This window comes from Buteo buteo, chromosome 24 (genome assembly GCF_964188355.1).
Source record: "Buteo buteo chromosome 24, bButBut1.hap1.1, whole genome shotgun sequence".
Lineage (NCBI taxonomy): Eukaryota > Metazoa > Chordata > Aves > Accipitriformes > Accipitridae > Buteo > Buteo buteo.
The window spans coordinates 23471022-23490117 of NC_134194.1; the positions used below are offsets into that span (position 1 = coordinate 23471022).

The 19096-nt window shown below is 60.3% G+C and overlaps 1 protein-coding gene across 1 annotated transcript in view; it reads right to left on the minus strand.

Annotated features, from left to right (window-relative positions):
* Positions 1 to 1814: 1814 nt before the first annotated feature.
* LOC142044565 (maestro heat-like repeat-containing protein family member 2B) overlaps positions 1815 to 19096 on the minus strand; it is a 29917-nt gene continuing 12635 nt past the window's right edge. Inside the window, exons 8-35 of the mRNA XM_075057154.1 lie at positions 18671 to 18763; positions 18107 to 18176; positions 17882 to 17995; positions 17349 to 17422; positions 16905 to 17024; positions 15785 to 15892; positions 15432 to 15591; positions 15010 to 15050; positions 14585 to 14726; positions 13844 to 13896; positions 13297 to 13404; positions 12929 to 13048; positions 12606 to 12728; positions 11612 to 11773; positions 11262 to 11384; positions 10866 to 10933; positions 10385 to 10520; positions 10184 to 10279; positions 9622 to 9726; positions 9285 to 9408; positions 8243 to 8349; positions 7649 to 7801; positions 6394 to 6539; positions 5985 to 6147; positions 5515 to 5690; positions 4763 to 4900; positions 4455 to 4566; positions 1815 to 2022 (exon numbers count right to left, since the gene is read on the minus strand). Coding sequence (XP_074913255.1) covers positions 1828 to 2022; positions 4455 to 4566; positions 4763 to 4900; positions 5515 to 5690; positions 5985 to 6147; positions 6394 to 6539; positions 7649 to 7801; positions 8243 to 8349; positions 9285 to 9408; positions 9622 to 9726; positions 10184 to 10279; positions 10385 to 10520; positions 10866 to 10933; positions 11262 to 11384; positions 11612 to 11773; positions 12606 to 12728; positions 12929 to 13048; positions 13297 to 13404; positions 13844 to 13896; positions 14585 to 14726; positions 15010 to 15050; positions 15432 to 15591; positions 15785 to 15892; positions 16905 to 17024; positions 17349 to 17422; positions 17882 to 17995; positions 18107 to 18176; positions 18671 to 18763 — 3330 coding nt within the window. The 3' untranslated portion in view covers positions 1815 to 1827. The remainder of the gene's footprint in view (positions 2023 to 4454; positions 4567 to 4762; positions 4901 to 5514; positions 5691 to 5984; positions 6148 to 6393; positions 6540 to 7648; positions 7802 to 8242; positions 8350 to 9284; positions 9409 to 9621; positions 9727 to 10183; positions 10280 to 10384; positions 10521 to 10865; positions 10934 to 11261; positions 11385 to 11611; positions 11774 to 12605; positions 12729 to 12928; positions 13049 to 13296; positions 13405 to 13843; positions 13897 to 14584; positions 14727 to 15009; positions 15051 to 15431; positions 15592 to 15784; positions 15893 to 16904; positions 17025 to 17348; positions 17423 to 17881; positions 17996 to 18106; positions 18177 to 18670; positions 18764 to 19096) is intronic.

The following is a 19096-nucleotide window of genomic DNA, read 5'->3' on the forward strand; positions in this document are numbered from 1 at the left end:
GCTTTAAGTTAACACGAAAAGATAGATTTGAGCTTCCAACACTGCAAGATACCGCTGTAATATGGCATCAACAGTCATGCCATTTTAATCAACAATGTTCCTATTCAGTGAAGCACATTTCTGACCTTCAGCCAAATCATGCAAGAGAAAATTGCATTCATACTCCCTGGTACTGCTGCTTCTCAGTAATCAAAAAACCTGTCTCAAAGACACTTCTGCTATCAGATCTTCAGAGGAGGGGCAGAAGGGGCAAAAAGCAGCACATCTCCAGCCCACAGTCCCACCAGGGCTCCTTTACTCACAACTAGGGACACTCATGGACCTCAGCAAAAATGGGACAGTGGTGAAACACACTCCCAGAAGGCAAGCCTTCTTGCCTCCCCCGAAAAATGAAGCCAGACCTGCCTAAAGCTGAAAACAAGGCTGTAGAAAACATTATTCTCTGCAAACCGCAGAGAGCCGTGCTCTGCAGAGGGAAAGCTCCCATCTAGCTGCCTGCACAGGCACGTACCTGGGACAGAGAGCAGAAATCACAGTTTGGCATCTCAGACAGGGACACAAGAACCCCCTTCCCTGCCTGCTACTGATATTCAGCACGATACCGAGATGATGAAGAGTCAGGCAATGTCCGAGATTCTGATTCATCTCTGATAATCAGAAAGTAGCTTTACCTGCACCCTGGGACCAGCAAGCAGCCAGCTCCTTCAGCACCTAGACATTTTGTTGGCAGTGAAAAGCTTCATAATCTTAAGCCTTTACTTCCAATTCAAATACTTCATTTACAAACAGCAAATAATATTTAAGTGCTGTTAGTACTGGGCAGATAAACATCTAGTATCTTTGGAAGAGAGGCAATCCACAATCTGAAGGAAATACAGCATGGCTTCTTCTGCCTTTTTATTTATTTTATACTTAATGCATTATTATCATCCTACAATATGTGTACTATTTTGGTTCAGTAATTAGGTTTCTTCTCACAGTTGCATCCAGGAAGACAATCTCTTCTGGAAGTTGTCTTTTCTGTCGGTGAATAATTAAAGGAGTATTTTTGGCAGGACATTTTTCTCTCTTCCATCATCTTGGGTTTTGGTTTGGTTTGGTTCTTTTATGCCTAAGCTCTTGTTTCCAGCTTTTGTATCCACCTGTGTTTGCACTGTGCTTAGTCAACACCAAAGCCCAGACATCACATATTTGCAGTCTTGGCAAGTTTTATGAGTCCTGACAACTGTGTAGCTGAATTTCTCACTAATCTTTCAGCAGGACCATAACCCTCAGAACCTCTAAAAGAACTTTTACCCCTAAATTCTTGTGTGCCATGCGCCCATCGACTGAATAGCACTCCACAAAGCACTGTTAAATCTTTCAATTTCCAGGAAGTACATGCAAATTTTATGCCACATTTGAGAAAAGAAAATCAGCTCAGTAGTAGAGACAAAACAGAGAATTGGTCAGATGACAGGAGTGATTTAAGGTTTCAGCAGATCACTAACTGCACTCAAGTCAAAATCTCAATGAAAGCAAAGATAAATCTCTTTTTGGACTTATTAGCAAGTGTGTCACCAAAACAAGAGTTCTCAAACCAAATCCCTAAACCTCAAAAGTGTTTTGGGAAAATGTATTTCCCCCCCCCCCCCTCAATGTTGCTTCTTTACTTACAGTTGTGTCTCATTTTTTTAGCTTTCCCCCCTACCACAGGATCACAACCCTAAGAGATGCCAATACCCTGACACAGATTTCCCCAAGAGCTTTGGCATTAGCACCAAATGCCACAATGCCAGTAAAGTCATGAGAGTCAGCAGAACCGATAAGCAGTGGAGATCCCTTAAATTACCTTTTCCTGGCACCCTGAACTGCCTCTCCACACAGAGAATGAACTGGGGCGACAGCTGGGGTCGACAGGTGGCGACTATTCCTGCAACTCCATCCCGACTGCTTGCTTGATTTCTGCCTTTGGCTTCCCGAGGGCAGGCAGATGTTCGGCCACTGCCAGGGAAGCAGAGCTTCCTCACGCGTAATGGTGACCTGGGAAGAGAAGCACCACAACCCTCAATGCCCACCCTTCATCCTTGTCTCCCTGAGCGACGGACCTCCCCTCCCACGGCATTCCTGCGAGCAGTCCTGTCCCATTCCCTGCCCGCTGCAGACCACCCACCTGCAATTAGCAAGGGCGGGCACCAAATGAACTCCTCCTGGAGCCTTGCACAAGTGCTTCCACTTCAAGAAGCACAAGAAGAAGCGGGAGGGCAAGACGGGTTCCCGCCGAGCCCCCCTCGTCCAAATGCCTGCCGCTGGAGAACGCCCAGCTCAGCCGCTTGCCCTGCGCCTGGCACACTCAGCTCCCAGGACTGCCGGAGCCCTCGGCACTGCAGGTGCCTAGAGGAAACTCCTGGCCCCAGGAGAAGGCCCCACCTTCTTCTCCCATGGGTCAGCACAGCTGGGGAGGGCTGCCAGTCTCCTCCCTTCAGGCGGTGCTGCCTCGGAGGATCGCTCCCCTCGGCTGCCACTGTGCCCTGCTTTGGGGCCCGCCCTTCCCTGAGGCGATGTTTCCTCCGATTGGCTGCATGAGATCGCTCCTCCCATCCAGTGATGGGTCAGGCGGCTCATCAGTCATCTCTGCTTTGCTCTTGCCAGCTGTGATTGGTGGAGCGGGCATGCCCCGCCTCCAACCAACACCCCCCCCCCCACACACACCCGGCAGGGAGCCCGGCTTTTTCCCCTCTTGCCACCTCTCCTGCAGGCCTCGAAGCTTGACTGGTGGGTTACCTATCGATCACATGCCTTGCCCCCGCCTCCTCAAATGCGATTGGCTGTCCTGGGCCCACTGACTCCCCAGGGACTGCTGGGTGGAGGTTGCCAGGCAACGAACTCCACCTTTAGGGCTGAGAGCCTCAGCATGGAGCTGTGGGCCCTGAGGAAAGGCTGGGGGTCATCAAAGGCGGGTTTGGACCCGAAAACCGAGGATTTCGGCCCGAAACAGGAGGCTCTGGGCACTACAAAGGATAGGCGCGATGCTACAGCTGACGCTGGGGACCCTGCGAAGGAGGGGAACCTCTTGGTTCCTCTGCCCTTTGCCCCAGGGTGCCGTGTATGGGGCAGGACTCTGGACTCGGGGAGAGGGAAGCTTCCTCTGGCTCACGGGCAAGGCTGTGCCAGCCCAGAGCACGCAGGAGGTTGCCACCTCTGAAGACCGGGACGAAGGAAGACTGGCCAGCTTGGCCCTTGCCGGTGCCCCCGCCACAGCAGGAGCCCCCCTCAGCCTGCTGTTCAACCCAGAAAGGGGCTCCGTTCCCGCTTACATCCTCACCTTTACCAAGGAACACCTTTAGGAAGGACTGGGCAAGGCGGAAGCACGTGCTTCCTTTGAGCGAACTTTGCAGAGCGTTCCGTTTGGGTCACGCGCATGTGGTGGGACCCGCGGGACAGGGGGCTGAGGCTCACGTGGGCTCGCAGCCGGGCCAGCGTGCACAGCAGCCCAAGGGACAAAACCACGTCTCTGCTGGTGGCCTCCCTGTGTGGAGCTGCCCCTGCCCCCTGCAGATGTGCGGAGGCTCGCTGGGGGTGAGGAACAGCACCAGTGGGGCCTGGGTTAACGGGCAGGGGTCCGATGGGCCAGCCAGATGCTACTCTCCGTCCCTCTGCTCGGCCCCTGTGCCGCTGCTGACCCTTTAAGGTCCCCCCGCCATTCCCCACTCGTCCCCCAGTGCCCCCCTTCCGCCCCCTGCCCACACACCTGTAACCTCCTGTGACCCCCTCGGTTCCCCCCAGTGCCCCCTACTCCCCCCAGTGTGTCACTGGGCAGTGCTGTGGGGGGTCCCAGCGTGATGGGACACCGGGAGGGCGAAGCCTGCTGTGGCGATACGGTCGGGGCTCTCGCGGGCTGTTCCCTGCACCAGCGCGGGCTGGTGCTGGAGGTGGTCGTGCCGCGGTGGGAGGGGTGGCGAGGGGATCCCCATGGGCAGTGGGAGGGCACGCCAAGGCCCCAGGACCCCACGGGGAGACCCCTGCTCTGGGCTCTGTCCTGGCATGACTCCATTGTCCCCAGCCCGGGAAGATCTGAGAGGGGCCCCACAGCTGGCAGCCCCCAGCCTCGGTGTCACCCACACGTTGTCTCACCAGCTGCCAGGGTGCTATTAGGGAAAGAACAGATACACTCCCCTTTCGGTGTCTTTTGATGAGCTTTAATTAACTCCGTGGTGCTGGCTGGGGCCAGGTATTGCGGAGGGATTGCTCTAGTGCCTGCCTCGCTCGGAGGTCCCTGTCGTCCTGCGGTCCCGAGAGATCTGGAACAACACCACAGGCAGCGCCGTGGGGACCTGGTCCCGGCCAGGTGCTCCCCTGGCCACCCCGCTCCAGGGACCCGTTCGCCAGGGATCTTCCCACAAAAAAAGACATCCCAAGCAGCAGTATCTCGGTAAAAGTCCTCTGACCCCTTCCTTCCCCATCTCCTGCCTTACCTCAGCAAAGAAAGCTGTAGCTGTCATCCGCAGCTGAACTGAGCAGGAATTCAGCCACGGCAAGAGGTTCTTCACCAGACAGGGGGAGACGACTCCAGCGTTGAGCAGGACACTGCGCAGGGGTCACAAGCGAGGGACACAGTTACCCAGGAAGGCCACAGGCCGGGCCTCCAAAATTCACTTGCGCTGATGCAGACACTATTCTTCAGCTCCCGACGGCTTCCCGGGCACGCCGGGAGGGTCCCAGCGGCCATTTCCCTGGGCACAGCCCTGCAGGAGTTGGCCAGATGCATCCCTGGGGCTCTTACCTGGTCAGGAGACGCACCCCCTCAGGGTGAGCCACGGGGACTTCCAGGCGAGCCCACACTCCCCAAATCTCGAGCAGCTGCGTCCATTTCTGCGCCATGCATTTGCCCAGCACCAACTTTATAGCTGAAAGGAAAATCCTGGCAAAAGAAACAAAGTGCAAAATAAACAAACCCAATCAAACAAAACAAGTCCAAAGAGCACCACCGCCAGAAACCCCAAGAACTCTCAAATCGCAGCAGGTTCGGGGAAGACTGATCTGCAGCAGAGCTAAATACCCCTGGAATGATGCTTCACAGCCTTCCAGACTGCAGCTAACGACACTGGCATTTTCTTCATGCCCCAGACCCACCGAAGCAGAAGAAAACCCACGCCTCTAGACTGACTCCACGCTAGGTGTCAACCAAGGCCAACACCTCATACCTCTTCCCACCAGCCTTTGGCCAAGAATGACACCAGTGCCCGCAAGAGTCACTGCTCCAGCGGGGGTCCGTTGAGGGAGTGCAATGCTATTGTGCACACAAGGGTATGCGGGAGGCAAGAGGACGGCCATCCGCAGTATGAGCTGCGTAAGACCTTCCTGCCTGGGAGCTGGAGTTGCTCCACGAAGGAACAGAAGTAAAACCAACCGCGACGACCGCTTTCCACATCTAGGAAGTGGGGCAGGCGAAGCCCTCCCTCAGCCCCACAAAGGCACATGCCTTGGCACGGGGAACTGAAGCCAGCCCCTCCATCTGCCCCTTCGGCTCTTTACCTGCACGGCTTCTCCACATGCAGTTGTTTCCAGCTGGTCATGAGCAAAAGCTGCCTCTCCCCACCCAGCATTTCACTGGCCCACCTGAGCAGGCTGGGAAGGAGGTGGGGAAGCAGTCGCCTGAGCTCCTCCGTGCTCCTCAGGGCAAACACCACCTCGGAGATGGCACGGGTGATCTGCAGAGAAACATGACCAAGAACCACCTGTTCAGGGAAGGCCTTTTCCCACCAGCCTGGTTCCCCCGCCTGCCCAGGGTGGGGGGTCACTGTCCGCACTTGTCACTTCTGCGACAGCCTTGTGGCTCAGGAGTACCAAACTGCCCTGGCTCCCCGCACTCCTTGAGGCCGGCCCAGCACAGCGCCCTGCGAATCTCCACGGGCACCCGCAAAGGGCACCTGACTCCCTTGCGCCCAAGCGTGAGTTAGCAAGCAGATGCCGAGCTGCAGAAAGGTGTCTGCCGTTGAACGTACCGTCAGAGTCTCCAGAGCAGTCTGACAGCTGTGCTGCTCACAAGGGGAGGAGTCCGTCCCCAGGCGGTCGTTTCCTGCTCTGTTTAATTTCTCCACTAAGCACCTCAGGATCTGAATCCCAAGGATGCTTCTCCCCAGGCTCCTCCACAGCTCCACCGTGTCACTGCAAGGGAAGAGACGTTCACCCCTGAGCCCCTATCCTTGCGGTCCTGCGGTGCCCTCAAACCTCCTCACCTGCAGTGCGGCTTACAATGCCCCACTCACAGCAGAGACACAAGCACGCAGTCTTGCAACACTCCAGACTGCTTGGGCAGAAAAAAAAGACCTGCTTCTCAACCGGACCCCCCCAGGGCAAGGAAGCTGCAGGGTCCCTGTTTGACTACAGTGGGGAGGTGGGTAGTGCCCGTACCTGTCCATGAGCAGACTCTTCTGGAGGAGACTGCTGATTACAGGCTCCTGGTGAAAGCGGGTGAGGAGAAACACTGCACGGAGCAGGAAGGGCCTGTGGGTGCTCTGCTGCATGTAGCTGTAAAGGGTGTTCAGGATTTTTGGCACCTGAATGGAAGAAGAGGAGAAAGAAGGGCTCCTTTACCCCCTCCTGTGGGGCCCAGGCAGAGTCATTCGGCACATGAGCGATGCCTGCTGCCTCGACACAGAGTCCAGATCCAGCTCGAAACCTCACGCCTTCCACCCTGCCTGACCCTGGCTCACATCTGGAGCCCAGTGTGCTCTTGGCAATCGTGCACCTGCATGCACACACGCACACGCATGCACACGCTCACATGCACAGCCTCAGTCGCTGCATGTGCCCAGGCCCAACCCCATGAGCGGCTGCGTGCCCTGTGTGCACACAGAGGACACGGACCCATTTCACGCTCAGTGCTTGGCTAACTCTCCCCATGTGTCCGTAGCGATGCAAGACCACGACCAAACACGCTCTTTGAGACCCCGCAGATGCCTTGCAGGGCCTCTGCAAGCGCACATGTCTCCTTCCAGAGGAACCCCGTTCTCCAGGGACGCTTTTCCTTGCCTCTACCCTCCTGAGACTGAGTTAGTCTGCACTGCTTGAGCCACTGGTGGCCCTAGAGCCCAAGCGGAGCGCAGCAGAGCGTGAGCGGAGGAGAACAGGAGCCTTGAAAGGGCAGGCACAGCACGAGGCCAGAGGCTCCCAGGCTACAGATGGGCAGCAACTAGTGGCTAAAGGAAGGGCACCTCACAGGCTGGGTAACACCACAGTCGGGGAAAGCAATGAGAGCAATGAACAACTATGCAACCTGTGGAAAACCTAGCGTGCCCAGCAAAGCTCAGAGTAGATGGAATTGGGGACCAGTGAAGAAAGAGAAGGGTGAGGTGGGTCCCAGGGCAGGGAGGACTGACAGTGACCCCAGAGGAAGGGGAGGAATGGCAAGGCTGGTGCCTCCCAGTGCCTCACTCATGGGAAGGACCCGGACCAATGGCAGCCTTTGGACAAGAAGTGCCCATAGCCTTGTCACCAGCCGGAGCAGGCGCCAGCAGCGGGTGCTAATGCACGACTCGGACCATCAGGAGCCCCTTGGCTCGGCACACAGGCGGCATTTCTTGAGCCCATGCCAACTGCACAGGGTGCAGTGCAACAGCCAACAGGAGAAAAGACGAAGTCTAATGGAAAAAAAGCTCTCCTTTACCTCCTGGACTATCTCCTCTCTGCATTCCACCAGGAAGATGAACACCCACTTTCTCACTGCTCTTGCACGTGGGGGCATGACATGCAGCAAGCTGTCCAGGATGGCAGTCAGAAAGTCCACAGCCTGTGCTGCAGGGATGCACCTGCAAACAGCCTGGAGAGAAGTCAGGAACAGGAGAGCCCGCATCACAGCTCTGCCCCAGCGATTCGGAAAGGAAAGGCAACTTGACGGGACTGTTAGTTCAGCAGTCACGGAGGGGCCAGTCTCTTGGCCCTCCTGCTGTGCCTACAGTGCTGTTTACATCTGGTGCAGCTAACCGATTTGGAAGTGTCTACCCCCTTGTTGTTTGCTTATATACCAAATTGGTATTCTGACAAGAGCACTCACGCACACACACGTGTGTGCAAACGCACACATCACGGTGTCTGCTCCAGCGTGCCTTAAAGGACGGTCTTGCCTCAGAGCCTCCTGCTACTTGCTAACAACAGCTGTCCTGGACAGCCCGCTCTGGAGACAGAGACTCTGGAGGGGAGCAGGGAGACGTGCAGGAGCCCAGGAGCTGGGCCCCCACCCCACTGTTTCGGGGCCAGTTACCTTTGTTATTTGGGTACAGGTCTCCGCAAAAGTCTCGGTGTCCGGGCTGTTCAGCTCCTCACAAAGGCACCGGATCTCATCTGCCTGCGGCACCTTCATGCTCTTGGCTGGAACAAACAGCAGGAGAGAAGAGGAGTCACGTCTACAGAAAGCCAACCTCTGGCCCCAGATACCAATAAAGGAGAACCCCCGTGGTGGCAGGGAAGGCCACAGGGAAAGCCAGGGCCCTCCTGAACTTGGGGCAGCGGGATTTCCTGAGCCTGATAAATGGCTGACAAACCCCGGGCTGGAAAGAGCCCTCTTCCTCCTTAAACCTTTTGCTGGGGCTTCAGGGTTTCAGCAGCCTCTGCTCCTAGCAGCTGCGTCCCCTATTCCCACACAGGCCGCCATCGTCTCTGGGAGGCAGGAAACCTCCCTGTGACTTCCTCAGCACAGGCAGACCCTGCTGCCTGAAGAGGAAAGGGTGCAAACACAACCCTTTGCAGCACGCTCTGGGCCTGCAGCTCAGATCCCTCCTCCCTGCCCAGTTTGCTCTGGGCAGCAAATTGGCTTCCTCTCTTGTGCTCCCCAGGAGATTTCTTCCCTGCCAGGGATGACTTTGGAGACTGCCTGGGTAGCTGCCTGTCTCTCCAGGCTGAAGGCAGGGAGCGAGGGGGAAGGCACCCTCTGAAACGTCGGGGACCTCATCCGAGCGAGTTGTCTGACCACCCTCTGTCTCTCCTGCCTGGACCGTGGAGAGGGACAGACGTGGAGGGGGACAGTCCCCAGCATTGGTGACGACGTCCTGCTCTCAGACAGCAGTGAGGGATGGCCCTGACCACCCAACCTCACGCACGCCCCGGGGAGGTGGGACTCGGCAACACTCTCTCAGGGATCCTTCCTGAGATGGGCAGGGGGGCAGAGGGCTAACAGGGTGGGGGCACAAAACCAGCCCAGCACGTTGCCTCCCCCTTCCCTCCACGGGACCCCGGTGGTGCCAGGCCAGGAAGGGAGGGAGGGAGGATCGGGCTTAGCAAGGCTGGGAAGCGCCTGCTCTCCTCACCTTGCATTTGGAGAAGGTAGCCAAGGCAGACCCATGCCCTCTGGTGGCACGTGTCCAGGCAGTCGCTGGTCAGAGACCCCAGCAGTCCCACCAGGGAGCCGAACTGCTTGTAGGGACATCCTCTCTGCAGGGGACAGCAGCAGGAAAAACGTTGCAGGCAGTCCCAGCGCCCGCTCGCCTCTACTGCCCAGCCTGCTCCCTGGGCAGCGACCAGGCAGAAGGGCTGCCCCATAATCCCAGGGGCCCCAAAAGCCAGCACCCAGCTGGGCAGGGCTCCTTTCCAGGGCCACGAATGGTGGGAATGGGGCACCAGGGCACGCGGAGGGTCCCTACTCACCGTGAGCTCACATCGCTCCTTGCAAGCGCCCAGCACGTGGGTGCAAACCCGCAGGGCTCTCTCCCGCTCCCATTCTTTGGCTGAGGTGAGCCAGCCCTTCAGGACCTGGGGCAGGGGGCATCTCTCTCGCAACAGGAATCTTTCTCTCCCCGAGATCCCTCTCCCTCTCCCTTCTTCTCTGGCCCCTTCCTGGCGCATCCCCCGCCCCACCAAGCACCGGCCCTGCAGCCTTCACCGCCTCGCGCTATGCAGCCGCCTCTGCCCTGTGTCAGGTCTTGCTTCCCTGCTGGCGTCTCCCTGCTCCGGCCTTCCCCCCAGGGCTGCTCTCGCCCAGCTCAGGGCTGGCTCTTGGCTTTCCCTCCACCAGGGCCCACTTCGCTGCCTGTCCTGAGGCTGCAGTGGCCAGGCACTCCTGACCCCCAGCCCCGGCCAGATGCACAGCCCCAGAGCAAGGAGCCAAAGCCCCATTTGTCTGGAGGAAAGGTATCCACCTCCTATCACCCACTAAGGTCTCGATTCTCTGCCCTGGCAACGCTTTCCCTGTTGCCCCGTGGCTACTCACGTGGAACACTTTGCAAAAGCAGGCAGAGGTCGCCTCAGCCTCCAGAAGGGTTTCTATGAGGTGGCCCAGATCTTCCATGCCTCTCCTGTGCAGAAGCTAAAAGCAGCAAAGGAGAGCTGAGGCTATGCATCATGGGGGCTGCCAGGGCGTGCTGAGGTGGGATCCTGACCCAGAGGTGGGCAGGCACTGGCCGGTGGGTACCTCCATGTTCACAGCTGCCCTCACACTCTTCCTTCCCTTTTTCATCTGCTCCTCGGAAGGATGGGACAAAATACTCTGGCAGCACACTGCCAGCAGGTTGCCATTTTCCTTCCCGCTCAGAGGCGGCCTCAGCTTGCTGGCCAGAGGAAGAAGGGAGACAAAACAGAAAGGGGATTTACTAGCCCTCTCCAGGGTGGTTTAAACCACAACTGAGTCCCTCCTAATCGAGGGCCCCAAATCCAACCCCCCCAGCCCATGCCAGCGAGCACTGCCTTCAGCTCCAGCAATTCCTACCTCCTCCCAGGCAGCAGGCAACCCCCCCACCCCCCCAGGTTAAGGAACCCCTGGGGCTCCCTTCTTCTGGGAGACACCTGGAATGGGGAACACCCTCCCACTCCACAGCCCCAGCAGCTCCTGGCCCCATGCTCAAGCTGGGCTGGGGCACACTGGGAGTGCCCAGAGCCTGGGGAACAGACCTCACCTCAACTCCTCCAGGGCCTGAAACACTCCATACACCAGGGAGTCCCAGGGCTCCCTCTTTATCCAGTCCTGCAAGTCCCAGAGACAAGTGCAGAGTTGGCAGCGGGCAGGGACACGGGACAGCCCTCCCGCCGCCCCGGGGACAGGCTCTGCTGCCAGGCTTGGGCAGATGCTGCCCCATCTCCCCCACAGAACCCCAAAGGCACAAAGGCACTGCAGGAGGGACCCTGCTCCTCAGCCACAGCCACCCAGTACCAGCACCCAAGGGCCCCACCAGCTGCGGACACAGCTCCAGGAGCTCGCGTGAAGCCGAGAGGCCATCATGCCTCTGGGGAAACCAGGCTGACAGCACAGCCCAAAACTCCCCCGTGTGACGGCTCCAGCTACGGACACTCACCAGCAGGGTCCGCATCGCCTCCTGCTTTAAGGAGAGCTCAAAGCTGCCGCAGTCGCCCACAGCCTGGATGGCACAACTGACCTCGGTGATGCTCTGCACCAGGGCGAGCTTGAGCTGCAAGTCCTGAGGCCAAAGAGAGCAAAGCACCCCTTGAACTCTTTGAAGGGCTGAGAGGTGGAAGAGGAGCACGGGCAGGGAGAAGCCACAGAGGGCTTGCATCTGGACACTGAGGACAAACCCCTCCTTGGGAGGTCTTTAGGAAGAGACCGCCCATCTCGGTACACCCCAGCCCCGAGGGGCCGGAGCTGGGGCACCCGGGCATCCCCACCCTACGCGCCCTGTGCTCCTACCCTCTCTTTATCTCTGGAGAGCCTCAGGATGTTGCCCATGATTTCTTTATCCACACAGGTGAGCAGCTGCTCCTTGGGGGCATGCAGCGCAATGCCGCTGTAGGTGCGCATGAGAGCAGCACGAATGGTCCGGGTTCGCTCCATCTTCTGCCGCCGCTGTACCTGTGTCGACAGAGATGCCCTGAGACATCAGCCCCGGGACTCCTGCGGCGGGCTCCTGCGGCAGGCCCTGCCCCGCACCCTCGCCAGCTCTTTGTTTCCCCCAGCACCTCCCAGCAGCTCCCCGAGCTGCGAGTGCTGGGGCTGGGAGTTGTTCCCACCCCGCAGCTTGAGTTCTCTCTCTCGGAGAGGGAGGAGGTGCAGCCAGCATCACACACGCTGCTGGCTGTTATACCACTGACTCGAGAGGCCGGGGAGCTGTCTGGAACCTTTCTGCGGACAGGTACCCGACATAGCCTGTCACGGTCCTGCTCAGAGCCGTGCAGCCTGTGCGGGTCAGTGGCGCAGATGAGCCCGGTCTGCTCACCTCCCCAGGCCAGGCTGCACTGCTCTCTCTGCAGGGCCCTGCCCTGCCCAGAAAGGCTTCCCCACAGCCCCCAGGTGGGGAGCAGAGCCAACGAGACCTCACCAGGCTCCTGCTCCCAGCCCTCAGCTTTGAGGAAGGGGCAGAGTGTCACACTGTGCCCACCCCCTTGTCACCAGCTCCTGCTGAAGTTAAGTCAGGGCAATGTGGCTGCGAGCAAGCAAGCAAGCAAGCAACTGCTGCAGCTGCCCCAGCTGGGTGGCTCTGATCCACCAGGTGCCAAACCCCATCCTCTCCAGAGACACCTCAGGGGCCCCAAGGCCAGGATGTCCCCTCTGAAACACAGGTCTCGGGTAGCTCTTCCAAGAAGGTTAATCTCAAGGCAGCTGCCACAGGGTGGCTGCTGCAGGTGTAGAAGTGGAAAGAAGGCCAAAAAAGGAAAGCCAACCAGCAAGCCCCTCGTTCCTTTACCTCCCAGCCCGTGGAAGCCTGGCGGGACCAGTCTCTGGTGAAAGCGGCAGAGAACATAGTCACCGTGCCCAAGACCAGGTGGAAGTGGCTCTCGGCAGCGTGGGACACAACAGAAATCATTCCCTGCAACCACGGAGAAACGGGGAGTCGGTTCCAGTCCAGGCATTCAGCCGTGGCCAGCGACCGTGGCCGGGCATGACGTTGCAGCAAGCCGGAAACAGCAGCAACGGGGAAAGGAAGGAGGTCTGGAGCTGGGCCAGGAGCAGCCCTCCCTCTCCCCCAGGAAAATCCAGGGGCTGCTCAGGACAGGAGCATCACCTCACCTTGGCCTCAGACAGCTCCACAGGGTTTGTCTCCTGGAGGAACCTCAGCACCTGCCCTTGGACGTGTCTGAGGTCCTGACAAGCTGCCAGCACCGTCCCAAGAGCCTTGTACAGGAAAAGCTGAAAGAGAAGAAGCCGAGCCCGAGATGCAGTCATGGCCCGACCCGTCAGGAGAGGGCTGGCCCCAGATGGACCCCACCACCTCCGGGAGCAGGCAGAGCCGGCCACGATGCCAGGCTGTGGCCAGCCGCTGGGGCAGCCCAGGGGAAACGCCTTTTGGGGACGAGGGAAAGGAAAGCAGTGAAATCTGCCTGCGTGGGCAGAGCACCAGCGCCAGCTCCAGCCCCAGTGCCGGGCAGGACACACACCTCCTCCCAGGAGCCGGCAGCAGAGCTGCCCAGCCGCTGGCTCAGCTCCTGGCTCAGGCCTACGGTCCAGGCCTTGTCCTCCACGGGCTCCAGCGACGCTCGCAGAAACTGGTGTGAACGGGAAAGGAAGCGAGTGTTCCCCAGACCTTGGCCAGGGCCCTTTCCACGCTCACGTGTCCCGGGATGCTGCGGGGGAGAGCTGCCGGGAACGGCAGTCTCTTCCCTCACCCCACCCAAGCCTCTTTTCACCAGCTTCCCTCTTCTCCTAACGCCTCATGTGAGACCCCCCGGCAGGCCGGACTTAGAGGAGGGGGCAGCGCTAAGGCGCGTGCCACAGCGTTAGAGGGCATTAGCCATCAGCCGTGGCACGTGTGCAGGCAGCAGCTCCTCTTGAGTGGGCAGGCACCTACTGCCGGGGGAGGCGCAGGGTGCTCAGGAGGTGCCCCCACCTCCTGGTGCCTACACAAGCAGCCCCGAGCTTCCTCCCACAACTTTGCTGCCTCTTCTCCCCCCTCGATTTGTGACACCCCCCGCAAGGATGCTATACCTTAAGCACACGGCGCTCCCACTCTGCAGAGGCCAGGGAGCTCTCAGTTCTGCCTAGGAAGCAAGAGGAAGCAAAAGCTCTCGCAGCTATTTAAGCTCACACCAAAGACGAGTCTGGCGCTCTCCTCTGCAGTCCGACCTCCCAAAAGTCCCAGGCCATCAGGCTAGAGAGGGCCTACGCGAAAGCCCTTGCGAGGCCAAAGACACAGGAGGGATCCCAGGGGCGGTCGTCAGAGGCATTGACTCAATCTGGGGAAGGACGCACTGGCCGCAGCAGATTCCCACTGAGCGACTGCAGCTCCCACAACAACTCCAACCACCCAGTCCCAACACACATTTTCTCCCGAACCACCCATTGTCTTTTGCCCATTTCCAGCCCTTCTCCCAGGCTACTGCCGAGGACAGCTGCTGCAAACCTCGCCTGGCCTGGGGACTTGGTCCTCCAAAGCTGAGGGCTGCACCCCCTCCAGGAGCACCAGTCACGTCCCTCTCCCAGACACCATCCTTGGGTGATGCCAACACCTGCCCTCCGAGGGGACATCAACGGCCCCCTCCATCCCCTGGGCCGAACTGATGCCAGGGGACAGCTGCCCCCAGCCTCAGCACCGGCTCCCTGGAAGGGGAAAGGCAGCAGAGCAAGTGCTGGGGAACTGGGGACAATTGCCCTCCGTCGCGCCAGGCAGCTGCGTTTTCCTGCCCCCCTCCCTCCCCTCCAGCCTCTCCCTCCCCACCCGCACTTTACCTTCCAGGTACTGCAGCAGGAGGGGGATCTCGGTCGCCCACGCCGCCCCCAAGCCTCTGTGGATCCTGCCGTGGAGGGCCTGCAGCAGCTGCAAGGCAGCGACTGCGCGTTCGCGGCTCGGGTAAGGAGCTGCCGCCACCACCTAGAGGAGGGCAGGAGAGAAGGGTCGCTCCTGCCGCCAGAGCCACAGCTTCTCCCAGGAGGGAGCTCGGGAGGGAGCTCGGTGCCGCTTGGCTGGCAGCAGGCAGCCGACGGCTTCACCCAGGGTGCTGCCAGCCCTGAGAACGGAGTGGGATCCCTGATGGGCTCGGGCATGCTGCCTCCTCCTTGGGGGCTCCCGGCGCTGGCCTCAACAGCATCTCTACCCCGGGATCTCCCACCACCCCTGGCCAGAAAAGCTCTTTCCCCAGGGCCCCGCTACTCACCAGCAGTCGAGCCAGCAGGGCCTGGGGAGCCGGCAGCCGGGCTGTGGGGAGGCGGAAAGGCTGGGTGAGCCGACGAGCCTCACGCCTCCGATAGCCCCACACAGGGCTGAGGGCTGAGAGCAGCTGCGCTGCAATAGCGCTGGCTGGGGGGCTCCCCAGGGCTGCCCAGCAGGAGATGAAGGCAGCTCCAGCACGGCCAGGAGCGAGCCCCGGCTCACCAGGAGAGCGCTGCGAGCAGGAGAGCCAGGCCTCTGCGCCAGGCAAGGGGCCACGCAGGGCAGAGCCCCTCATGCCCAGCAGCAGAGCCTGTCTCTGCCCTTTGCTTTTCCTGGGCTCCTGCTCAGGGCTGGTGGGGCGCAGGGAGACGCGGGCTGGCCTGACCCCTGGCCAAACCCAGCAGCAGCACTCGCTGGGGCTCCTACCTTGCTCCTGGGAGTCCATGGCATCCGGCTCCTCCTCCTCCTCCTCGCACCCCGCTCTCTCCCGTCTCTCAACCAGGGCTCGGAGGCAGCGGGAGAGCGGGATCAGCATGCCGCTGTACTGGGCTGGCACCACGTACTGCAGCAGCCTCGGCCACAGGAGCTGCAGAGAAGAACCGGGCAATTCGCCACACTGGCATTTCCGCTCAGCGCGAAGACGAAAAGGACGGTCTGCATTTCACTGAGCCTGGTGCGCTTCAGCGCAGGAGGGGACAGGTTCAGGGCATGGGGGAGCACACGGAAAAATGTCCTGAAGGCAAGAAGCGGCCACAGCAGCAGGACAGAGGGCAACTTACTTTGGTCATCCCTCTCAGAGTGACGTCCAGTGAGCCCACGATGTCCAGGCACAGGGCTCGAATTGCTCCATCCTCTGGGTTTTCCCAGGCAAAAAGGCCTCCTGCCACCTGTAAGACAGAGTTGGCAAACCCCCAATTACCTTCAGCTCCCAACTGATGAGGCTCAGGCACCCCTCACCAGTGCTCTTCTTGCTCCTGTGCCTGCCCCCCTCCCGATGGCCAGACGGACCCAGCTCGAGGACCGGGTCCCAGACCCTGGGAAGGACTGGGAAGCCTGGGAGCAGACAGTGCCGCTGCTTGCCGACTCGGTCCCCTGGGGCCCAAATGCTGCTGTCGTGCCACCAAAGCAGAGGTGAGGAACGTGCCCTTCAGCAAGGCTGTGCTCAGTGCTAGCCCTGGAGGCAGCACACCCAGCCCGACAGATGTGGAGGAGCACCCAGAAGCCCTTTCCTTTGCCCTGCTCCCAAAGCAGAGCCTCCCCGAGCCTCAGAGTGACGCACATGGATCTCCCAGCTAGAGGGAAGGTGCGGCCAGAGGGAATGTCCTCGGCAAGTCAGCGGGAGGCTCGGCCATCCCCAGTTTTCACCTCCTGGGCACCCAGCTGAATGCTGGGAAACGCTCACCACAGGGACTGCCAAACGGCCCGTCCCCTTGCCAGAAGGGATGTGGGCCCCCAGACTGTTACTGGATGGGCAGGGTGTGCTTTGGAGGGCCAGAGCACGAGAACACCACAGAAAGCTCCTCTAGCCAGGCCCACCTGTCTGCACTGGCTGTGTTTTGCTCACCGTCCATCAGCATTTAAGGACGGAAGATGTCCTGCCCCTACAAGACGCTCCCTTTGCAAGGCGGCTTTGCCGAAGGCGCCCGTGGGCACAGCTCGGCACCACAGTGCTGGGTGGCATGCCGAGGTGTAAACCCACATCATCCACTGACATCTCCACCAACATCGGCACAGATACCCACGAGGAACGGCCATTCGGAAGCGGCTCTGACGGCAGTGCCAGCGCCGATGGCTCTGCAGCATGGAGCTCTCCAAGGCCAAGGCCGCCGGCAGGAGCCCTCAGCACGGTCCAGGCACTGGTCAAAACAACCAGCCCTGGGTGTCCTGCTCTGCCCTTACCAGTGTGCCCGAGGTCCGGCTGAACTCGCTGAAGATGTGCCCCACCACATCCCATGGCCAGCAGCTCTGGGATCCGGAGCTGAGCAGCTCCCTGCTGAACTCCAGAACTGCCCTCCGCACCTGCCAGGGGAGAGTGTGGTTATGACCCTCCTGTTCAAAACCCAAAGAGTTTGCGCCTTTGTGGCTCGCAGAGAGGTGGCAAGGCCACGGCAGAAGCTTTCGCTCCTGGCGTCAGGGCTGGGCTTCAGCACCAGGCTGGACGGGCATTTGCCCCGCAGAGCCCAGAGACCTCCCCGCTCTGCCCTGCCAGCTCTCCCCAGGGAGGAGCCATCAGCCACCACCTGGGCAACGCGCCAGCACTTCCCCAGGCCCTCTGGCTCTGTCCCAAGGGAAAGGGTTTCTCTGCCTCCCCTGGTGGCACCCTCTCTTCCCAAACCAGTTCACCTGGGCACTGGGGTCACTGCACAAGGAGCGCATGGCCTCCACCAGCTGGGGCAGCTTCTCTCTCACCGCAGGTGCTGGAAGAGATACGGAGAGGTGTGCATTGAGGCAGAGCCCCAGTGGCAGAAGGGATCCCCTGAAGCTTCCAATGGGACAGAAGAGCGGGGCCTGACTGGCTTCACGGGAAGCAGCGGCGTAGTCGGAGCAACCCCACTTCCAGAGGCTATTTTACAGGGACCGAAGGCTATGGCAACAGAGAGAACAAGAGAAACAGCACGGGTACGAGCAGCTCCTGTGCAAAGCAGCCCACCTGCCTGCCCACCAGCCTGCCTGTGTTACACGCCCGTGGAGCGCCGTCCCTGGTGTGCCGGCATTTCTAACTGCCGGGGGAGAGCCCTGCTGCGGGGCGTCAGCTCGGCTGGGGGACCCGCTCTTCGCAGCTCCCTTTGGGTGCAGGTGCACCACTTTCGGCCCGTTCCTGCTGTCAGCCCAGCAGCCCCAACCCCTGCCTTGCGTCCCTGGTCTGTGGCACTGACCGTCAGCGCGGGCCAGCGCTCCCAGCAGGCCCAGGGCTGCCACGCGACCGGCCTCACTCCCACCGCTCAGCTGGGAGTGCAGAAACATGCCTGTCTCCTCGGGGCGCATTCGTGCTGCGGGGAAGAAATCGCATTCTGCATCAGCAGGCAGCTGTCCCCAACAGCCAAGGACAGGGAGAGAGCTGCCACGGCACGGCGGGCCATCGCCCAGTCTCCTCTCCTTACCCTGCAGCATGATGCAGCGGGACAGCACTGCCTTCTGGGCCGGGCCAGCCTCCTCGGTCACATCAGGGAGCTGTGGGAGCAAGATCCATTTTAGAGAAAGCGGCATCAGTGCTGAGAGGGACCGAAAAGTAATGGCGCTCTCCGTTCTCCTCTCCCTGGGCACTCTGGGCATGGGACCCACAGCCGAAACCCAGCCCACCCCACGGTGGCCCCGGGCACACACAGAGGTTTGCGGCAGCCCAGGCTGCCCAGGAGCTGAGGCTGAGCAGCGCTGAAAGGCTGCCCGCAGGGTGCTGGCGCTCCAGAGTCCTCCTGCGACTTGGCCGAGAGGGAAATGGCTGTGGGAACCGGGCTGCCGCTCAGGCCCGTTCCAAACAGCCAGGATCAGGCCTCCTGCAGCCTTAAGATGGCACCTGGATCGAAGTCCTGGCATGCTCCAGGCCTGCAGGAAGGTCCCAGTGGAGGAACGCCCTGCTCTGCCCTGCCAGCCGGCAGGTCCTTCCCTTCCGTGGCAATCATGGGTGCAGGCCCCAGGCTTGCGGCAGGGCGCAGGGCTCCCCTTACCTGGCGGCGCACAGCGGTGCTGATGGCAAGAGCCGTGCCCTGCGGCATTGGGGTCTGAACTCCCTCCAGGATCTCCAGGACATAGCTGAGGCTCTACAAGAGAACGGGGGGGAAGAGGAGGCTCAAGCCACCTAAAGGCACTTGGGAATGGAGAAACCCAGCACGTCTGGGATAAGGGGAGCCCCTAACATCAGCTCCCAGGGAAAAGCCTGACGAGCAGAGCAGCATCAAGAGGGTCTCTTTCCTCGGAACGGAGCCCGGGCTTGACAACTCAGTTTCCCACTCATCAGACCTCGCCAGTCGCCGCATGGGACTGGACATGGCCCTGGGCATTCGGGCAAAGCTCTTCCTGCACACAGAGCCCCAGGGAGCTGGCAGTGCCTCCCTTCCTGAGCAGATGAGCCCCAGGGACTCTTGCCTCCCTCC